Source organism: Xiphophorus maculatus, chromosome 14 (genome assembly GCF_002775205.1).
Source record: "Xiphophorus maculatus strain JP 163 A chromosome 14, X_maculatus-5.0-male, whole genome shotgun sequence".
NCBI lineage: Eukaryota > Metazoa > Chordata > Actinopteri > Cyprinodontiformes > Poeciliidae > Xiphophorus > Xiphophorus maculatus.
Genome location: NC_036456.1, coordinates 5,068,009 through 5,090,127, shown reverse-complemented (window position 1 = coordinate 5,090,127; position 22,119 = coordinate 5,068,009). Strand labels below are relative to the sequence as shown.

Genomic DNA, 22,119 nt, shown 5'->3' with positions numbered 1-22,119 from the left:
AGGACACATTTTATTTTATAATATAGTAGTAACATTTTAAGTTAAAATGTAAATGCATACATAGATATCAACCTATATATAGACCAACCTCGATCGATCGATCGATCGATCGAGGGTTATAGTTTTTTTTTTTTACCTCATCATAATTAGCACAGAAAACTATGGCTTTGATTTTACTTTTAAATGCTTTTATGTCATACCCATTGTTAGTTGTGCACAAAGTGCATCATTAGTTTATGGAATTTGATTCTGCTAATTCCCAATGTTATCTTCAGATGAGCACCAAGCCAAAGAGCCACAAAGGTATGGGGGATGGGGAGTGGATGGCAAGGCTTAAGGCATTTGCCAGCACTGGGGTTTGGCCTTCCAATGCAGGGAATAGACCAGCCCCAAGGCAGAAGAAATGGCATGATATCTATCAGAAGGTAAAGTGAAGTCACTGTTTCATTCACTTGTGTGTGTAGATATGTTTATAAAAAAGGACAGACTTGAGTAGCTGTCATTAATAAGATTATGTTACACTGTTTCAGATAGAAAAATGCCCCATGCAAGTTCGGGGACAGACCACCCTTTTTGGAGCGTCTGTCACTTGTGACTGTGGCTTTCACACTGTTAAAGTAAGCTGGTTTAAAATAATATCTAATAACAATCACTTCTTAGTCAAATTTGAAGCTATGTCTTGTCTCTTGCAATTCTGGTGAATGGTGACTTTTATACTTAAAATATCTTTGTTTTGGTAGCCTGCACTGCAGCCTCCTTCTGCACCTCCTTCTTTGACCCCACAGTCTGTGGGTTCACAATCTAATTCTGGAGATACAGCAACAGCCACCCGCTGTTTCCTGAGGTCCCCTCCATCTTTGTCAAGGGTAAATGTTCTTGTTTGTTTGCTCAATACTTTATATTATTGATTCTGTCTTGGCAACAAACTATAATAGTTTTTGAACAAAACATTTTCTTGTGCTTATTTTGATGTAGTGATTTATAAAGTATATACTTCACATGATTGTACATTTCTCGTTATTTCTCGTTAGGCAGTCAGCTGCCTCCACCCAGCCTGCTGCCTCCACCCTGTCTGCTGCCTCCACTCTGTCTGCTCCCTCCACCCAGCCAGCTCCCTCCACCCAGCCAGCTCCCTCCACCCTGTCTGCTGCCTCCACCCAGCCTGGCATTGCTGAGCCTATGTCAGAGGTGGGCATTCATAGTAAGCTGTAGAATTGAAGAAAAATTTAATAAAACTTCAAATAACTTCAACATTATTTATGTTTTCTCAGGGTTTAGATGAAGCCGGTGTACCAGGCCTGGACAAAGTTGACAGCTTGGCTGAGTATCTGGTGGATCTAAGGAGCAAAACCTCACTGGTGCTGACCAACCAGGAGGTCAGTAACATGCATTGTTGCTTGCTGCAGACATGCACACGCCTTTCACCTCACTTGCATATTGTTGTCCTAATGTAAAATTGTTTTATTTTCCTGTTTAGGTGAGCTGCATTGTTGCTCTGTGGCAGAACCTGCTGGAGTTTGATAAACAGAGAACGGTATTTGCTGCAAGACATCAAGAAAGATTGAACACTGGGAGGTTTCGGTCCCCCAAGAAGAGGCAAGAATTTACTCCTGGGGTTGAGAGTGTAAAGAGGCATGCTCTAACCACTCCAGCCCCATCTGCCCAATGGCCAGACTGCTGCCGCTTGGTGGAGACCATCTTTGTCCGACTGTGCAATATCCATCGTAGTCCAAAGAAAAGAGGAGCAGGCACAGTCTCCAGGTGCAGCCCCTGCTCAACCTGGTAGAGAACCTCGAAAATTGACTCGCAAAGTTTTGCACAACACATGCAAAAAATGCGGGCAGTTTAGAATAGCTGAAACAGGACACAGCCAATATAGAGGGCAAATTTACTGTCCCTCTAATGAAAGTCTCACTAAAGAGCAGTGGCTGGAACAAATTAAAAAGAAAAAATAAACATTTTCTTTATTTTAAATAACTTCACTGTATATAAGTTTTATTTAGTTCATAGTGTGTTTATTTTGTTTTGGGTTAATGATACAGATATTTATTCTTATTGTCATTGTGTACACAAAGTAATTCAACAAACCATACAGTAAAAGGATTTAAGTCCTTCAGCAAACCACAAATTTCTTGGTTAAGAAAAAGAAATGGGAGACTTCAATGGAAATGTGTTGCATCCAAATGCTACAATGTTTTGGGACTAACTAAAAATGTTTAATTCACTGTCTTAATTGTTGAATAAATATTTGGTTCTTTTAAACCGATAAGGTCTATGGTCTTTTGTGAGTAAATATTAGCTGCTTCAAATTCTGAATTATTGGTAATTTAAGCATACACTAGAAAAAAGATATCATTCACTTCACTCAAAGTACTTTAGGAAAGACACTTGCAATTTTAGTTTCAGTCACTGTTTTGCTGTGAAAAATGAAAATAAGCACTGGGTATGATTAAGGACATTAAAATATACATCAAGTATATAGTATACAGTATAATTTAACACATTAATTTGAATATATCAGAATAAAAAAGCAAAATTAATTAAGCAATTCAAAGTTTTAAAAAGAAAGCCTTTTATGACAAGTGTTGGGTTTTAGTTTACAGTACTACACTATCTGTACAAAAAAGCATTTAAAATGTTTTCAAGATACAAAAAAACAGCCGTTACTTCATAACACTTAAACATTAATTGTGGGAAATCTTTTCACTAAAACATAGTATGGCGACTGGTAGGATCGAACTCGCGACTCTGGGATCGGCCTCACTCTTCCCCTTTCTTCTCCCCTCCCTTTCTTCCCCCTTCCTTCCTTTCTTCCCCCCCCCAAGCAGACTATTGTTCCCCAATTTTGGCGCAATTGGTTAGCGCGTTCGGCTGTTAACCGAAAGGTTGGTGGTTCGAGCCCACCCAGGGACGACTGTCAATGTTCTACAAAAGGCAGTAGATGTTGCTTTACTAAATATACTTAATTTTTGGATTTCATCTGCCGTTCTTGGCCGCTGCTTTTGAAATACTCTCTTCTGTACGTTATTGCCAATCACAGTGAAGTTTAATAGGGGCATTAAAATAAATGTGTTGACGATATTTAGTGGTCGGGGTTTGATGTCAGACAGAATGGATCAGGAGAGGAACCTAAATAACCAGACATCGGTCTCTTCATCCCACAATCATTTCCTGAGATCGAAAAATTACATAGATGGCAATTTAAAGAACAAATCATACAAATAGATTAATGGTAAATAAATATTCTGAAGAGAACATTTAAAATGTTTGTTATGATTGTGTAGGAACATTGTTGATATCTTTTATAAATACAGTGTTTTGTGGTCAATATTATTTCACCAATTTATTAATGTGGGTTGCCAGTTTGGATAAGGCTTCCTATCAAGCAACAAGAATGATAGAAAACATGCTAACAAAAAGCTTCAGACCTGCAGACACAGGCTAACAGAACAGTCTCTTTGGCTCTCTTGTACAAGTTTATGTGGGGGCCCGAGGGGTCGGGGGGTGAGATGTTCACATCCACCTCAAAAATATGTAGTTGCTCCCCTGCCAGGGACGTATGTTTTTATTCTAGAAAAGGCAATGGATGTTGTCTGACTTATTAACACTGATTGTTGGATTTCATGACTGTTGTCATAAAGTGTCAAAATTTATATAGCTTCATATTATTAAAGCTAAAGTTTAATCAGTAATACTTTTATAACAAATTTATGTTACATAATGATTTCTTGGTTAATGTCCAGTTGTCATGACGAAGACATTTTCAATAATGTCAACATTGTATTAAAAGTGTCTTGATTTTCCTAATGACAGTTTATGACAACAGTCATAAATATTCATGAAGACTTACTGATGTTCATGACAGGCGCTATGTCTTGTTTATGACGGTGTTCATGACAGTCTTATTCACAACCCGTCAAATAAAGTGTTACCTTTTTTTCTTTTGCTAAGTGTGGTCTTTGCTCATGTAAAACATTTATGTACAGCCTGCATACCAAAAGACTTTACTGCTTTTACCTCACCATGAGGTGTTGCTTTGAGTATGTTTGTCTCCTGTAATTATTAGCAAAAAAATCACAGTTTCTTGTTTGACAATCAGTAAGAATAATAAGCACCCTCACATCACAAGAGACCAAGTATTTCAAACTCAATGGAGAAAAGGCAAGTTAACAGTTTTTTTTTGCAAAATGTCGTCTACAAGTTTTGACTTAGCGTAACAGAGCTACGCTATATACCGTTAAGAGTTAAATAGTGCAGACCGGATGAAAGTTAATCGGTGCTCTAACCTTAAACATTACAGTTAAAACTGTAGGATCAAGATGAAAAAAAACTCAAAATATTGGCAATTTTTTCTCTGTAAATAAAAATAATGCAGTCAATAGATTTGATGTTATTGGTGAATATTAGGCAGTTTTAGTAGGTTTGTTTTTAAAGAGTATTAAAATATACCTATTGTTCTAAGTTAACCTTTGAGGATGAACAAATTATCTCTTTGTATGTACAACAATGTGTCAGTTTATCAGGTGCATTCATTCATTGCTTCAGAGGGAAGAAAAGGTCTATAATTTATCTATAACAAATTGAAGTTAATTTGATTTTTGTAACTGAACTGTTTGCATCACCACAAGTTACAGAGAAACAGGCCTGAAAGTTCAGTCAGTTTAATTTTACATTTGATGTTAAAACTATGAGCGACTGATAGACCTTTTTACAGGAATGCTGCACAGTGATGAAATTGGACATGAGATTGAAAGTCTGTCATCTGCGGTTCAGATTTCATAAAGAACATTTAATATTTAAATTATAATAGATCACCCCAAACGTGTTTTTATTTTATTTATTTATTTTTTTTGATGCAATATTTTAATATTTTTTTATTTGACCGGACACTTCCTGTGGCGATCTGTTGGATTATGAAAACCAACCATTGAAGTAGTGGAAACTACAGTGGAAGAGACAGAAGAGGCCAAACATGCATGACAACCCACAGCACCCCCACAACTTGGTATTTATTTATTTGCTTTATGATAATTTCAGAAAGTCTAAATAAACATGATGGTGAAGTCTAGTGCATTACTGCAACGGGACACCATTTTCCTTTGCACATGGTTGTTATAGCCAGTCATATTCCATCTTATTCTATGTGAAAACCATTCTACATAGTCTTAAAAGAGTTTCTGCCACTCTTCTTTTTTTTTCCTAGATGTATCTCAAAGCCCAGCAGACGGTCCCGAAGGTGTATCCATGGACAGAGAGAAAACGAAAACTTACCAGCTGTCACTAGTACTGAAGTATGATTACAACAGCACAGTGCTCAAAAGATTTTAGATCTACAAAGAGCCAGTGAACTATATGCATCAGGACTCACTCAGAAAATAATACAGTGTCTAGAAAGATATGGTCTCAAATACTGTAGGTCAGAGGTGCATCAGTGATGTCTGCTGGTGCGCTAGGGAGTTGCTGCATGGATTAAACCAGAGGCTAAACGTATCTTTTTCCGTTCATTGCAGCACCCACTGCTTTAATCTAGTTATTGTCGATTCAGTGAAAGTAGTGCCTGTGTTTTTTTGTATTGCTTCAACAATTGTATATATGTACATCAGGTTCTTATGTTCATGAGAAGTTTTACTTCAATTCAGTTCTTACATTGAAAGCACATACACAGGCAGACTGTCTCTGGTGCATAGTGAGACTGTGATGCGTTCAAGTGTCTGTTTGTGTTCTGGATGTCCCAGGTTTTGAATCGACTGCAGAGTTCTAACACTCAAATCAAATCCACGTGTTTCTGTTTTGGTGAGTTAAAAGGCTTTACTATTCAAATTCTGCCGTACCATTTATCACGATCTGAAACTGCAGGGAAATGAGACAAAATAGCATTTTTACTGTACCACCACTCTGCAGTCTATGGCCCAGTCTGACTCCCCCAAGGCGGCACTCGCCTAGCTGTTAGCTGACTGGTCGGTGGTTTAAGTTGTCCAGGAGATGCTTGTCTTTGTTATGAAATGCTGATGGATGTTGGTCATACAGCGACCAATAAAAGTTGGCGTATTGTGCATCCTGTTTTGTGAGACTTGTTTAACTTTTTTGTCAGAGTGAAGTTCCAGTCAGAATTGCCAACCATGATAAAGCGAGGCAGACAAACCTAATAGAGGTGAACACATTTTATTTTTCCTGTTCACACAGTATTTAAACATCACAATGGATAAGTTGATATAATTGAAGACCTTACTGTTTTCCTTCAAAATACACAGCAAAAAGGTGGAGTTTTAGGTTTTTACATATACTCTGTTGAACAAAGTAAAAAGAATAATTATTTATTTTGTCTCTTTTTCTTTCTTTTTTTCTCCTCAAAGTTATATTTAAACAAAATTCATTCTCACTGTGAATGCTAACCGGATACTAAAAGAACACCCCACCTCCTGGCAGTGAAATCATTGCTACTGGAGCACAGTTCAGTCACTAACACTGTCCATTCAGGCTCTTACTGTGTTCACAATGGGAAACTTCAGCTTGATGCTCGCTTTACTCTGCAACCTCAGTAAGTACACCTACATGTCTTAGTACGTTCACTGGCTCACTGTACTGCAATCCATTTCACATTCATTGTTTTGAACTTAACAAAAGCATGCTGTGTTTTTTTTATTATTATTATTAGTATTATTTATTATTATTTGTTTGTTTCAGGTTGGGTCGCTCTGTCAGCTTCCCTGTTTCAAACCGTGACGGTTCGACCCGATGAAGGAGTCACTCTGCGATGCGCCAACCTTAGCCGAATTGCCGGTCACATTTTCTGGTTCAAGCTGAACGACGGACCCGACGTGAGCCGGATCTCGTCTATGTCCACCTCCGAAGCCGTTCCTTCGTTGCACGGTGAATTTCAACGGGGCAAATTTACCATGAGATCCAACGTCACAAACATATTTCTGGACATCAAACAGGTGGAGGTGACCGACTCCGGATTGTATTTCTGTGGGTTTTATGCTGAGGATTTCCCTGGAGTCTTTGCTGCAACATATTTACATGTCGAAGGTAAGATTGTGATCCCTCGTATTTCAAGTGACTTACTAAATATTGATTACACTCCAACGCTGATGTATCTTCTGTTTTTCCCTAGTCAGCCTTTTACATCAGATTGAAGAACCAGGCAACCTGCTGAATTGGACCCTGGGTGGTGTAGTCATTTTTCTTGCTATGGTCATCATCAATTTGGTTGTCAAAATCAGGACTTTGCGTACAGGTATAAATATTTTAATTCCAGCTGAAAAGTGAGATGTTTATTTGTGTAGAAATGCTCACATTAAGCCAACAGTACTAAGAGTTGTGGTTGTTTTCAGCTCCAACACACAGAAATAACGCTCAACACTGTGAGGTAATCAATTTGAAACAAATGACATATTTCCTCAATTAAACCCGTTCTGTAGGTTTCTGAGTTAGTGACTGTCAGTTCTTTTATTTTACAGAATTTGGACTCTTGCACCCAGAACTATGCAGCGCTGAGTTTCCCTCCAAAAGCAAAAACCAACAGAAGACCAGCAGCAGAACGAGAGCCATGTGTTCTGTATGCTGCTACAAGGTAGACTCATCAAGAGAAACAGCAAATGATAGTAAAAAAAATAATAGTAATTGTGACGTTTTTTTTCTTTTTTGTTGCTTTTTTAGTTAGAAAAAGTTTCTGTTTATTGACTTTTCAAACTTGTAAGAAACGAGTAAGGGAGGCCAAATAAAGCTTTTTGAATCTATGTTTAGAGGTGAGGCAGAGGAGCGCTGGTACATGCAGCTGCTTGTTTCCACTGTGGTGGCGGCAGATGAGAAAAACAAAATACCACAAAGACTGCTTTAAGCTCTCTGCATCAGAGCAGCACTGCCTTTCAATTTATAAACAATTTAATCTATAAATATTTAATAACTGGGGGTTTTTTTTATTATTATTGTTTATGGCAGCCATTCTAATTTCTCCATTTCTCCCCAGGGTTTTACAAACCTGATCTTATGATCCAGTGGTCAGTGTGTCAGGAAGGTTGAGCTCTTTAGCATCGGCTGCTAATGAGTCATTTTAACTGATTATAACAGTTTGACAGTCAGAGTTCTGCAGGGATATTAATAGTCAATGAATTGATCGGGATCTTTTGGGTCATGTTCTGTTAAAACTTAGAGGCAGTTCATGTCTTCGTTGCTGTTGATAACTAAATTTAGTATACATTTACATTAGTTTGTTTTCAGCTTAGAGCAAGCGCAAAAGGGCAAAGGTCAACTGAAACTTATACTGTCGCGAAATAGCTTCTGTCCCTATCGGTACTTTAATGTTCTTTTGGTTTTCAATTATCGCTGAGCATAAGCACAAATAGAGTAAACATGAACCGATCTTAACCGTGGCAGAAGAGTAAAACGGATATTTCTGCTCCCACATGGATCTTTTGTGGTGTGGTATGATAACGGGAGCTAAAACTTGTTAACGTCATGGTTGTAGTTGGAGCCAAATGCAGGAAACTCAGGCACAGAAAGGTAAAATGAAGAATTTTCTTTAAATAACTTACAATACTGTGGTGAAGGGAACAGGACATGGACCAGGCGAGAGTGAAACAAGAAGGGCAAAGGAGAAGGATTTAGAAGGATCCAGTGGTGAACGATGTCAAACCAGAGGGCTGTTTCACAAAGGCAGAATTCAGAAATCCATGAAAAGAGATAAAGCCAAGTTTGACCTAGTGTGATCAGTTCATCCTGGCTTTACCTGTTTCACGAAGGTCAAACCAGAGTCAGGAGGTGCGACTGTGCCGAACCAGGGTTAAGTAACTCGGGTAAATGTGGGTCCACAGCTTTCCTCAACACACCATGAGTTCGATCACAGATTCACTGATGCTGGAATGGATATCTGAGTGTGACATACGTCACACCAAAGGAGCAACAACTCTTGATGGAGGATTATGAGGAGCTGAAGCACATCATACTGAAACTGCAATGGCAAACAATAGAATGAACTTGTAATTACCATAAAATATCCTTTCCTTGCCACTGCTCTGATGTCACACTCTTATTTTTGTTACCAATCTTATCAATATTTAAGCAGAAAAAAACCCCCACACGACCGGACCAATGAGAACCTGGCGACAGGTCAAGATTAACTATAAGAAAATTTTGCAGACTGGTAACTTTCTAGGCAATAATGTTGACTGTAATGTCCAAATGATATCAGCCATCGATCATGACTTCCTCGTCTCAAGGCTGAAGCAGTGGGTGGGTATCAGAGGCTCTTCACTGGTTTCGCTTGTACATCACTGACAGACATTTTCGTGTTAGTTTCTGTGGTCTGAGCTCAGACTGTGCTCTGCTGCCCTGGGGTGTACCGCAAGGCTCTATTCTTGGACATCTGCCTTTTTTCTTTTTTTTTTTAAAACGTCTGCTTTCATCGTTTTGCAAATGATTGCCATCTCTATTTCCAATCGAAACGCAGAACACACTATGTTAGGCCCCTCCTTGACTGTATGGCTGACATCAGAAAGTGCTTGGCACAAAATGCTATGAATTTTAATTATGAACCTTCCACCTTTGGCACCATATGAACTAACCCTGTAAATAAATGTAGGAGTAAAAAATGGACAATCTTTTGAAAATGAACAGTCAAGTGAACTCTGTTGTGAAGTCTCGTTTTTACCAGTTGAGGAAATCAGCAAAGATTGAATCTGTTTCTGTCCAACATCAGTGTTGAAACAGTAGTCCATACTTTCATTATGTCTCAGTTCGATTGACATGGACTTACATTTGGTGTTGCCCAACCTGCTGTTGCTCCCTTACGCCTAGTTCAAAATGTTGTCAAACTGCGACCGGTTGTCCAGATTTTTATTCATGTTGCTTTCCAAACCACTATTTTCAACTGAAAGATGATTTTGTAACATTATGTGGGTCTAGTTCTTTTGCTATATAATGTAATGTAGTTTGAGCTTGAGCTTTGTTAAGGAGAAAAGTTATTATGATAGCTTAAATTTTGGAAAAAGCATGGCTCTCCTTTTCCTCCTGGATGCCCGGGTCGCGAGCGGATGTCGTCACGGCCGGCAAGGAAACGGCAAGGCACAATGACGTCACAGATCACAGAGTTTAATTCATACTGAGCAATCGACAACAAAGCTGCAGAGATACAGAGATATGCATTTTCTCATGAAAATAAAAAACACACAAAGGGAAGACAAACGAACACAGAGACAGACAAAGGCGCCCGCGTGGAGTAAAAAGATGGAAAAAACTCTAACTCCGTTTTCTGGCCTGGAATTTTTAAACAGAAGAGGAGTTTCCCTATTTAATATATGCAAAAAAGGCGTTCTGCTCTTCGTCCAATTAGAACTCCCTCAGGCCCCCAAAGAAAGTTGGGACTTCCTGATTTATAGCAAAGGTGCCTGTTTTTTATCTAAGCAGAGGGCGGACTACCCCGTGGTCATCTCTGCCTGATACGGAAGATCCCTGGAGCCAAACGTCCTAAGATGAGATTTCACAGACACCTGCGTAGCCCCCACTCCCATTGGAATGCAAATTTATTGCTCTGTTGTGTCAATGGGGAAGAAAAGGCCCTGTTTTGTTTGAATGTCTGCTGTTGTGAGCTCCCCCATGCTCCACAGAAAACTGTTCCAAATAAAGTGTTGGCTATCCCTTTACACATGTTGTAAGATTAAGTGTATTTTTAGCATTAAATAATCATTTTCCTTAGCAGCTTCTAGACCTTTTGATTATGTCAAAGCCCAACAAGGGACAATAGTAGAAAAGCAGCTCCAACCATAAAATATCAGTAAAGTACATTAGTTGTACTCTATGTCTGATTGTTTTCCTGTCAAAATAAATTCTACTGTTATCATTAACAATTTTTTCTGATCTTTTGTTGTTCAAATTTAATAGAACTAGCAATTGTAGACCCAGTTTCATGTTTTTGTCCGACTAGTGGGACATGTTCTGCTCCTGTAGCCTACCTGCTTCAAATTCTGTTCAGAGATTGTATATCTTACACCTTGGTAGAGGTAAGTAGTTGCCTTACTGCTGTTACAATCAGGTGACTCATCAGCCCAGGTCTGTTGTCCCAACAGTGAACCTCCCAGTATTTCAGCTCTTCATTGTTAGTCATCACTCGCCGGTTCCTCTTGTCTACTCCTGTTAATTTTCCCATCTGTTCCCTGCCTCACTTCCCCCCGGACTTATGGTTTGCACTCTTTTTAGCTTCATTGTTTGTTTGTTTTTTGTGATTTTTGTAAGTTTTTGTTCTTCATCTTTTTTTTTTTACGCAATTTTCACCACCTGGTGTCTCAAGCCTGCTGCATTTGGGTCCATCCACAGCATACGTCATGACAGAATCTTTCATCTCTACTGGCGCCACATGCTTGCTCGGTATGAGGGATTGCTGTAAAGTCAATGACACAAGACGAGCAATTTTCCACTGTGACCAGCAGGAGGAATGAAGTCAGTGACTTAAAGCAATCTGCTGGTTTTCCTTAGATGCAAAACTTTTTATGCTAATTACAACAATAAACTGAGCTTAATGTTTTGTTTGATAATATCAATCTACAGGATTTAATCAAACTGAAGCAATGTCTCATTATTGCATTTGTGAAGTACCAATTGGCCCTATACAAATGAACTGAATTAGATTTTTGTCCCACCTTCTCAGATATATAAGCTTGAACTAGAACCAGTGGTGGAGAAAGTACTCATACAATGTACTTAAGTAAAAGTACAAATACACAGACAAAAATTTACTCAAGTAAAAGTCAAAGTACCACATTATTATTTTACTTAAGTAAAAGTAAGAAAGTACAAGCTTTTAAAACTACTTAAGTATTAAAAGTAAAAGTACTTGCCGACCATAATACCTAACGGCTTATATAATGTCATTAAGTGTACCTATCGTATTTAGTTTTAATAAATCAGTAATGTACCATTTTAATGAGCAATGCTGCAGATAAAGCATGTTTTTATTGTGTTTACCCCCTGTGACAGTTTAGATTTAGATATTTTATTCTATGCATCAGAATTCCAGGGATGACCTGCAGGGTTACATGTAATTAGGCAAAATGAGAGAAATTATTATACCTTTGAAATGTTTTATTTAATTCAAAATAAACACGTTCAAAAGAAAATTGTTTCCCTGAAAAAAGGGACTTTAAACTGACCTAACAAACATCAAGCGATTTGGAAACATCTAGTCTTTCGTCCTAACAAAACATGAACTTAACTTTTTTGCCAGCTATTTTGAGAGAACTGTTAACAGAAAGGGGCTGACAATAAACACCTTCCAGGCAGGGGGGGTACGGCTGACTCTGTGGGCGGGAATGTCCGCCAATGTCGCCGGACTTGCGACAATTGCGTCTCATTGGAACCCATATTCTAATTTATTGAATATGACTGTAACTGTTACATGGAGATTATTTTAATGGCGCTAACATTTATTCAATAACCAGGACGTGAAGGAGTTTAGCGTCAACTTATATGTAACATTCATGGCGGGAGACGTGATCACGACCGCAGTAATCACTGTTACTTGCAAGTTCATGCTAGCTTATAACAATATACAGTAATCGTATTTATTTACTGCAGTCGAGTTCAACAAAAAGCTTGCTGAGATTACATAAAACTTCACTAACACAAATTAATTTAACATCGATAGCGTTTAGCAACTTAACTTACCTCAATTTTCAAATTTGATGGTGAATTTTTGAAAGATAGAATTTCATGCTTTCGGGGAAGGCAAAGGCGGCATTGGAATCTCCAGGAAGCGTTTTTTGACCCAGTTATTTCAAAGAAATCTTTTAAATAAGGCCATGGGTGGGGCAGGTCTTCTGGAGGATGACTATCCTTGGACTCCATTCTGGGAGTTAATGATTCTGCAGGTCCTGCGTACTGTGCTGCTCTTCTTGAGGGAGGGCCTAATGGTTATTTCCCGCTTTGGATTGGTTCAGCGGACTGATTCTGCTCTCGCCATTGGATACTTTCAAACTAACGAACAAATCAAAAAACTGAAATGCGTCTTGGATGTAACGAGTAACGAAACGCTATATAGAAATGTAGTGAAGTAGAAAGTACAGATACTTACTGTTAAATGTAGTGGAGTAAAAGTAGAAAGTATCCATTATTAAATCTACTTAAGTAAAGTACAGATACACGAAAATTGTACGTAAGTACAGTAACGAAGTACTTGTACTTCGTTACTTCCCACCACTGACTAGAACCCATTCTAAATTCAAAGGATTTATCATGATGATTGCTGCTATGTCAACTTAAGCTCTTCTACAAAGTATTTCTACAAGGTTTAGATTTACATTTTTTTTTTTTTATATATATATATTTTTTTTTTACCATTTCCCCAGAAACAGAAACATATTTATGGGATCAGACACTAATGCTGGACAAGTTGGGGCCGAGCTAGCCGTCCCACAAGTCACCATTCCAAAGGAATAAACGTGATTTTATCAGCAAAATAAATCGCATGTATATAAATATCTTGTCAATAAAAAAATGCACCTCCTGCATGACAGCACACACACACTGCATTGTATCACAGCGTTAACTGTGTTAAAGGCACCGGATACTTAGATAGGAAACAGCACAAAGGGCGTCAAAAATGCTGCAAACTCTTCTGTAGTTGATTCTCACTACAGCATCTACCGTTAGCCTTCATATGTCATATTCAGGCAACTGTCGAAGGTCTGGTATGATTTTTTTGTTGCTCTCACAAGTTTTATGGCTTCTAAAGAGACGCCTCAGCTGTTTCTTGATGTGATTCTGTGTGCTGAACGTCTGTAGTTGGTAAAAGAGAAATAAGTCAGAGTGATTTTATGCAACATAAGAAAGCTTTTCTGTTTCTCACGAAACTTCAAACCATTTTCAAAAATTGTTTGCACAAACCACTACTTTTATTAATCAAATGGGGTTCTTTGTCAGTGTTTTGTTCGACTACTAATATTTATTCCACCTGTTTCTTTAAATGTTTCTGACCAATCGGTTCAGACAGAGAACACGCCTCCTCCTTTCTCACTAGTCACAGTTTACCGTCGAGTCTCATCCGGTGCAACATGACAAACTTCACCTTCCTGCTCCCCTTACTCTGGACCCTCAGTAAGTTCATCCATGTTTTTTGGTTTTTTAGAACAATCAATACCTGAAATGCCTCTTTTCTTCTGGTTAAATTTAAACTCTGTAAGTGTTTCATCGTCTCGTTCCAGGTCGTGTCCGTTTGACGCTCTGTCGGTTTCACTCAGTGACGGTTCAGGCTGGAGGACACGTCACCCTGTCGTGCGCCAACCTCAGCAAACTTCCCTCTCACGTCTCGTGGTCCAAACTGGCCGACGGCGGCAACGTCGGCTGCATCTCGACTATGACCAGCTCTGAATCCAGAGCTGTGCTGTGTGATGAAGGTCAAGGTGACAAATACAACATGACGTCGAACGGGACAGACATCTTCCTGGACGTCCAGGAAGTGAATTTATTAGATGCTGGAGTTTATATCTGCGGCCAATTCACCGACGAGTTTAAAGGAATCTTCGGCGTAACTTATTTACAAGTTGAAGGTAAGGCTGAGCCGATTCTAATCGGTGTTATTAGCGATATTGTATTTTTGGTTAATGAACTTGTTTACTCGGATGTCAGTCGTTGTAATTTTACAGTGTCGGCCCCCGACGCTTTAAGAACAAAATGGTTTTACGGGACTTGTTTTGTAGTACGACCATGTAAAAAAACATGAATCAACATAAAAAAATAAAACAAAAATCTATGATCCACTGAAAATTTGCTGTCAGAAAAAGTGGTTATGTTTCAACAACATCTATCAGAACCGGGCAGCTCAGAGTCACTTTGGTTCAATTCAGGATTGAATCTTGTTGTTCAGAACCCAACTGGCAAACTGAATAGAAAATACATTTAAAACATGAATATCTGTCAACTGTTTAAGTCCATAATTGAATATGATCAATAGTTAACTGCAAGGAATGCCGAACTAACCAATGGCTCAAGTACATCATGCTAACCTGAAGGAGCAAACTGACCCAAACCATTTTCAGTCTTTTTGTTTTAATAATCCAGCAGTCCTGCATTAATGTCGTTTTCTTCTCTTACAGGCGACTCAAACCAGGCGTCACACAATCTGTTGACGGTGATCCTGGGAAGTGTTGTTGTTTTTCTTCTAGTGGTCATCTTTGCTTTAATTCTCAAAGTCACGACCTCTCACACCGGTAATCTGTCGCTGATCGATGTTAACTTGGGAATAAAAAAATGACGAAACCTTTAAATAGTGAACCAGATGAACTGTCTTTGTTTTTTCAGGTCAAGCTAGCAGACAGAGGCAACAACAAAGAGAGGTAATTACATTTGAACCATTTCAGCTGTTTTCTGAAACACTTAATAATAAAACTTGGTGAGTATTTTTTAGGTAATTATTTTTTTTTGTTTTGTTTTGCTTTACAGAACTTGAACTCGGAGGCTGTAAGCTATTCAGCGCTGAATTTCAGATCCAAAGCAAAAGGCGACAGGAGGCCCGCTGCAGAGAGAGAGACGGAGGCAAATGTGATTTATTCTGCCACCAGATAAACTCTCTGACCAGGAATGATGTAGTTTTATCATTTTATCTTCTATTTCTGGGGATTTTTCTCTCTTCTAAAAAGCTGTAATAAAAGTTTTGGTTTTTACAAAGACAAGCTTTGACCAATCCTCATCTTTAGAAGCAGAAAGCTGCTTTCTGTTTTCCTTCCTCGCCTCTCATTTAACTCTCTGTCTTTGTGTTTTCATGTTAGTTTTCGTCACTTTCAGTGAAACTTTTGTTGTGTTCTTGTTGGGAGGTTCATCTCCACTTGGTTCCTTCAGCTCTTTCATGTTCTGTTGTGGGTTTTTTGAAAGATTTGTCTCCAGTTTGTCTCCATGCAGTGGTTCTCATAAAACAGCGGCTCACACATCATTGATTCGACTAAAGGCTCCCGACACGGCCGACTTGTTACCCCTAAAACATTTTTCATGCGACAACCACAAACTTGACCTCTACTTGTAATGCCGACACAAAACAATGTCAAAAAAGTTTGAAAGGGGGAAAAAAAAATAATAATCTGAAGTTTAAATTCATAAGGAGCACTTCTGAACTCCAATAGTCTCAAAGAAAGCATCATCCTGTAAGAAACAAATGTCCCAGAATACTTATTCTGGGACTTTTTTTAATTTACTTTTCCTTTTTTAAATAAGCTCCAGTTTAGTCTCAGTATAAATCAAACTGTTTCATGAAGTTCCTCTGATCTCTGATGAGAACTGCAGTGAACAAAAGCTGCCATATTGCTGGGATGTTTGCGTAGGTCAGAGTATCAGTGAGTTTTTCCTCCAGGGGGCGTGGTGACTGGAGGAGTCATGGCAACTGTTACCTCCAATCGGATCCCTCCAGTCCTTTTCTTCTGTGACTCAGTTCCCCACATATTTCTGTCTCCCACAGCTCAGAGGACCTCAGTACTCATCACAAAATCCCCTATGAAGGCTCACCTGTTTTTTTATCAAAGGTCATGGATTACATGACCTTTAGAGGCCTTACATGTGTCCTGGAGTCAGTAATACCTGCCTTCAAATCATAACTTGTGACCAAGAACAAACAATTAAGGACTTCACCACTTGAAACACTCTGAGTTCCCTGTATCCTGCGAGTCGGGAAATTAAATCTAAACATGACACCAGCAGCATCACGAAGACTAAGAAACACAGGAGACAAAGTTGTGGAGAAGTTTAAAGCAGGGGAAGACCTGAAGCAGAGAGGAGGAAAAAGTTTCAAGACTGGATCAGAGGTTTAAATTCTAACAGGACAATGACTGGAAACAGAGGCAGAGCTACAACAGCCTACGTTAGTTTAAAGCATATCCGTGTGGTAGATGGCCCAGTCAAAGACCAGGCCTAATTCTAAGTGGAAATCTCCAAACTTTATCAGAACTTGAGCTTTTTTAGAAAGAAGACCAGGCAAAACTTTCAGACCCCGACTTTGCAAAGTTGCTATAGTTCCAGTAATTGCAGTGGTAAAAGGTGTTAACTCCTGAGTTCCCAACTTCAACAGAAATGAGTTTTTTTTGTTTGTTTTTTTTTAAATCAATGAAATCCATGTATTATTTTTCTTCCATCTCAGAATTATGCAGAACGTTGAGGGTTTTTCTCAGTAACTGTAACGCATAGATTTATGCATAACAAGATAGTCCCACTTTTCAAAGACTTTGTACCTGGAGCACCGACAAAAGACGGTGTGTGTTGACCGATGAAACCAGCTCTAATGTGCCAGAAGGAAATGTAAAACACTTTTTTTTAACCCTCCAGTCTTGCTCGCTTAAAGATATTTTTTGCTCAAATTTTAAAGTAAAAAAAATGTAAAAAGTTATCTGTAAAATGTCACTTTACTTGAAGCACACACATTTTATGATGGAGTCTCATTCACTTGGGGAGAAAATCAAAAAGTTATATCACCTTTAGTTATACCTCATGGTGTCATGTGGGGAAAAACGGACATTTCAGCAACATGTAAATCAGATGGTTGCCTCAGTTACTGTCATCATTTATGAAAGTTTATGGAAGATTCCTGTGTTGATGTCTGTTACCAGTATTATCCGTGGGTTTTGAATAAGGAAAACATAGATTTACAGTTTTTGTAGAACATGTATTGAAGCCATTCTCAGTGTCCCTTTCAGCAGGCTAAACACACCAAGCAACTCCCCACCTCCTTATCACGAGGTCGCTATAAACTGGAGCTCAGTTCAGATTCTGACACCGACTGTGTTCACCACCATGAGCTGCACCTTCACACTGGCTTTACTCTCCTCATTCAGTAAGTGCATTTGAAAAATGTTCTCTTTTTTTTTCCTTTTTGTACAAAAATCCGACTGAAGTCAACAATTACTATCATCAACTCTTTTTTTTTTGTACTTTCTGAATGCTACAGGTTGGATCTGTGTGTCAGGGGTTCGGTTTCACACGGCGGTGGCTCAGCCTGGTGAAGAAGTCACACTGCGGTGCTCCAACATGAGCACTTATCGCTCTCAGGTGTTCTGGTTCAAGCTGGACGACGGACCCCTCGGCTGCATCTCGGCGATGCTGAACGCCGAATCCGCCCCGACGTCCTACGGTGCGTTTCAGCCGGACAAATTCGCGATGACGTCCGACTCCACAAACGTCTCCCTGCGCATCCGACCGCTGGACGCCAACGACTCTGGGTTGTATTTCTGCGGACACTATTTCGATGCGTTTCCTGCCGTTTTCACCGCAACATATTTAAAGGTTGAAGGTAAGATTATGGGCTTTCATGTTGCTAGGGCTGTGAGATTAAAACAAAAGAACCGATTTGGACCTAATGTTGCTGTAAATATTTACAGGAGTATCAGTCGATTCTTCTGAGGAACCTGATGGACCAGAACATCTGCTGAACTGGATCCTGGGTGGCATCGTCATATTTCTTATAATTGTCATTGTTGGTTTTATTGTGAAAATCAGGACCTTGTATGCAGGTACTCATGATATTTTTATGCAAATTTTACATTTGGATGTTCATAAATGTAAAGATACAACTTAAACTCACCACCTCCATCATTTTCGGTGCTCTCGTCTTCAGACAGAAAGACTTTACAACATCAGGAGGTAAAGGCTGTTTAAACCAATGTGAGCCTTTCTAAATAAACCGTTTATGACTTCATAAGTTAGTAACTGTAAGTCCTTTTACCTGCAGAATTTGGACTCTCACATCATGAACTACGCAGCGCTGAGCTTCCCTCCAAAAGCCAAGAGCAACAGAAGCCCTGTAGCAGAAAGAGATCTGGGGACAAATGTCCTGTATGCTGCTACAAGACAGACTCACTAGTAGTGATGAGCTCAAAATCTCTAAATCCTGACAATGCCGATGCTTTAATGGTCATCTGAGTATTTATTTAATTTTCCTAGTTGAAATAAAGTTTTACTTTAACGTCTACGTTGTTGTTGTTGTTTTTGTCCTTGCCTGTCGGATGGAAAATGTGAAAGGTCACAGACGAGGACCGACTGAGACTTGTGGTATCTATGTTTAGATGTGAGGCAGACAGAAGTCGGCACCAGGTGTTAGCCAACGTTTCTACGGCAGCATTGCTGCTTGTTTCCACTGTGGTGGCAGCAAACGCGAAATACCACAAAGACTATCTTTAAGCTCAGGCTCGGCAAAACTACACGCAACCTTACCAATTACAGAGAAGTTTATTATGCATTACAAATGTAGTTGACGTGTTTATTGCTCCAGTGTGACATGTTTAACAACCCAGGATTTATAAGGCCGGTGTTACACTTCGTGTGTAATGATGGATTCGCTTTAGCATAGATGCTAACAAGCAGATGTTACTGATGTTTTCTTGTTTCCAATCTATTGCTGTTGCTGTTGTTTTTGCTTTTCTTTCATTTGCTGTAAGGCCTGTATTGATTATTGGCCATTTTAACATAATTTCATGCCATTTATGTCTGTAAAACAGAGAAATGACGCCCCATGTCTCGATGAGATTTACCTGTACGGTGAAGAAACAATAAAATGAAAGTTACTGAATTCTGGGTAAAAGCCCAGCACCAAAGGTCACTCAGCAGGTGGTAACAGTCTTGAAGGGATTTGTTCTGTGTTCATTTAAGAAAAATCCAGATCCGCCTTTCTCACAGCTTAAAGCACATGTCGAACTGAACAAATCTGACCCATGTAGCTTTTTATGTGGCCCTCTAGACTCCAGATTACATCAATAAGTTCCTCCAGTTTTTCACAAATCTGAAAAATTCACATAAAATCAACATATACCCTTTTTTTTCTCATTTCACTGCAACCTTTTCTCAAAATTGGCCAAAAACATTGGGTTTAAGTGACCTCTACCGCATGCCTGAGAGGTAATGATGATCAGAGTAAGTAACCGATGTGTCCAGCTAGCCAAGCTGAGGTACAAACAAGGGAACAAAACATGGAAAACAACACAATTAAGCAACAACGCACCTAATCAAATGTCAAACCAAGTCAATTTTATACAACGGCAGTAAAATCAACATGCCTAAAAAGACATTTCAAAATAAAAACAAGCACGAGAAATAATGAAAACCAACAATTCAAGCTGGTAGAAAGTGACTGCTTAGAGATTTAAAGCTACACATAAGCAAGCAAGACCAAGTATACAACCAACAAATAGGCATAAATAAGATCAAAAGAACTATGTTTTAAAAATGTGCATGAGTTACACTTACAGCTTGAGAGAACTGGGAAGTTTTGAGTTTCTATTGAGAAAAATATAAATAAAAATATAATAAAATTTACCCAGACTGCATTTGTTCTGGACAACAACGTGTCAAAGCATAAAGTTGAGTGGGATTTTTTTCACCGTGAATGAATCAGGAGACAATCTGAACTTTGACCCTGATGTTTGCTGTGTGTTGATGGAACGGAAGATAAACTGGTATTCCCGTTTTTATTTACTTTCCTGTTTAAATGACGTTATGATAAATGGTCAAATATTCCACAAGACCTGCATGAAGTGTACGTCTGTTTTATGAGGCTGAATATTAAATTGGCAAGTGATGGACCTCCACCACATAAACCACAAACTGCTTCAAAGTTTACCAGACAAATGAGATACAACAGAGAATTTAGAGTAATTTATTTTCTTATATTTACTGAAATAACTTATAAAACTTTGCAGCCAAAAGTAGAAATTGTTTGACTTTTCTACCAGCCTCTCCTGAAGAACAGATTCAACTGTTACACATATATCACCAGCCTGTGGGGCAAACACACACACACACACACACATATCAACACACACATTGGTTCATATCAAAGCTTTTACTGTGTTAAAGGTAGCAGATTCTCAGACATGAAAGAAAACAAAGTGCATCAAAACTACTGCAGATGAATCTTTCATTTATCTGCAGGACTTGTTACCTTATTCAGGGTTTTGTGAAAGCTCAACATTTTTCTGACTAATTCGTATCGTGTGTTATTTGACGTGACAGGATTACTTCCAGCTCTTCGCAACCAATCGCTGCCGTTTCTCCTGTTCTAATAAAATGATTCTCGTCGTCAGTTTGAGGAAACGGATAACGCAAAGAAAACTCCACCTCTACACTGCAGGCTCACTAGAACTGACACAGTTTATTGCTCCAACTGAACCATGTTGAGAACAACGATGAACATCAACGTGATGCTGGTTTTCCTCTTCAGCTTCAGTAAGTACAGCTGTCTATGGTTTTCTAAACACTTTTACCATTTCTGTTCAGAACGCACAACAAATTGACGTCTATCATTCAGAGTCGTAGTTGATCTTTGTGAATGTTTCAGGTTGGATCACCAAGTCAGACTTTGAGTTTGACTCAGTTCTGGTTCAGCCTGGTGAAGAAGTCACTTTGCTCTGCCCCAACTTTACCAACGTTTTCGAACACATATTCTGGTACAAACTGATCCCTGGACCCGGCGTCAGCCGCATCTCATCGATGGTTAATCCTGGATCTAAAGTTCATTTACATGATGGATTTCAACGTGAGAAATTCAACATGACGTCAAACGGCACAAACATCTTTCTGAACATCAAACAAGTGAATTTCTCAGATTCTGGAGTTTATATCTGTGGAACCAAGTCACCAAGCTGTCTGAAAATCTTCAGTGAAACATATTTACAAGTTGAAGGTAAGAGGACTTGTGTTATGACTGGTAGTCAGGGCTAATGTCATGTTTTTATCTATATACTTGTCCATGTTTTTGAGGTTTGTCTTTGTGCAGATTTGAACCTATGATGGTCTCGCTTTGCCAACAGATGATTTTTAACAGTTTTCTAAAATCTCCTACATAACCGGCCAAATAAAATCCATCTAATGGAGGTGGACTGGAGCTAATGTGGCTTTATCACCAGCTAATGACCTAATCTGCTTTGTTTTACAGGAGTCACCCGACCCAAATGTGGATCAGACCCAGAATCAAAGCAAGGCAGGTTGAAATAATGTGAATGATAAGGAATAAAACGTTTACGAAAGGAATGTAGAAATAAATTAGATACAAGATCTGAGGTGTTATGACAAACGATCCCGAAAATTATTTTTCTACATGTTTGCTGTTATGTGCCGTATACATGTGGATTTTTTTACTATCCGGTGTAGCTGCACTTTTCG

The 22,119-nt window shown here is 38.9% G+C and overlaps 1 protein-coding gene and 1 non-coding gene across 2 annotated transcripts; both read left to right on the top strand.

The window, feature by feature from the left end:
• Positions 1-2,838: 2,838 nt before the first annotated feature.
• Positions 2,839-2,911, top strand: trnan-guu. Its single transcript has one exon. It is a non-coding gene; the product is annotated as a tRNA-Asn (tRNA).
• A 14,835-nt stretch (positions 2,912-17,746) lies between these two features.
• Positions 17,747-18,934, top strand: LOC102226740. The gene is made up of 5 exons (XM_023345803.1): positions 17,747-17,800; positions 17,915-18,256; positions 18,345-18,476; positions 18,581-18,606; positions 18,695-18,934. Exons 1-5 carry the CDS (start codon positions 17,761-17,763, stop codon positions 18,824-18,826), a joined length of 672 nt encoding a protein of 223 aa, XP_023201571.1. The 5' UTR covers positions 17,747-17,760; the 3' UTR covers positions 18,827-18,934.
• The last annotated feature ends 3,185 nt before the right edge of the window (positions 18,935-22,119 follow it).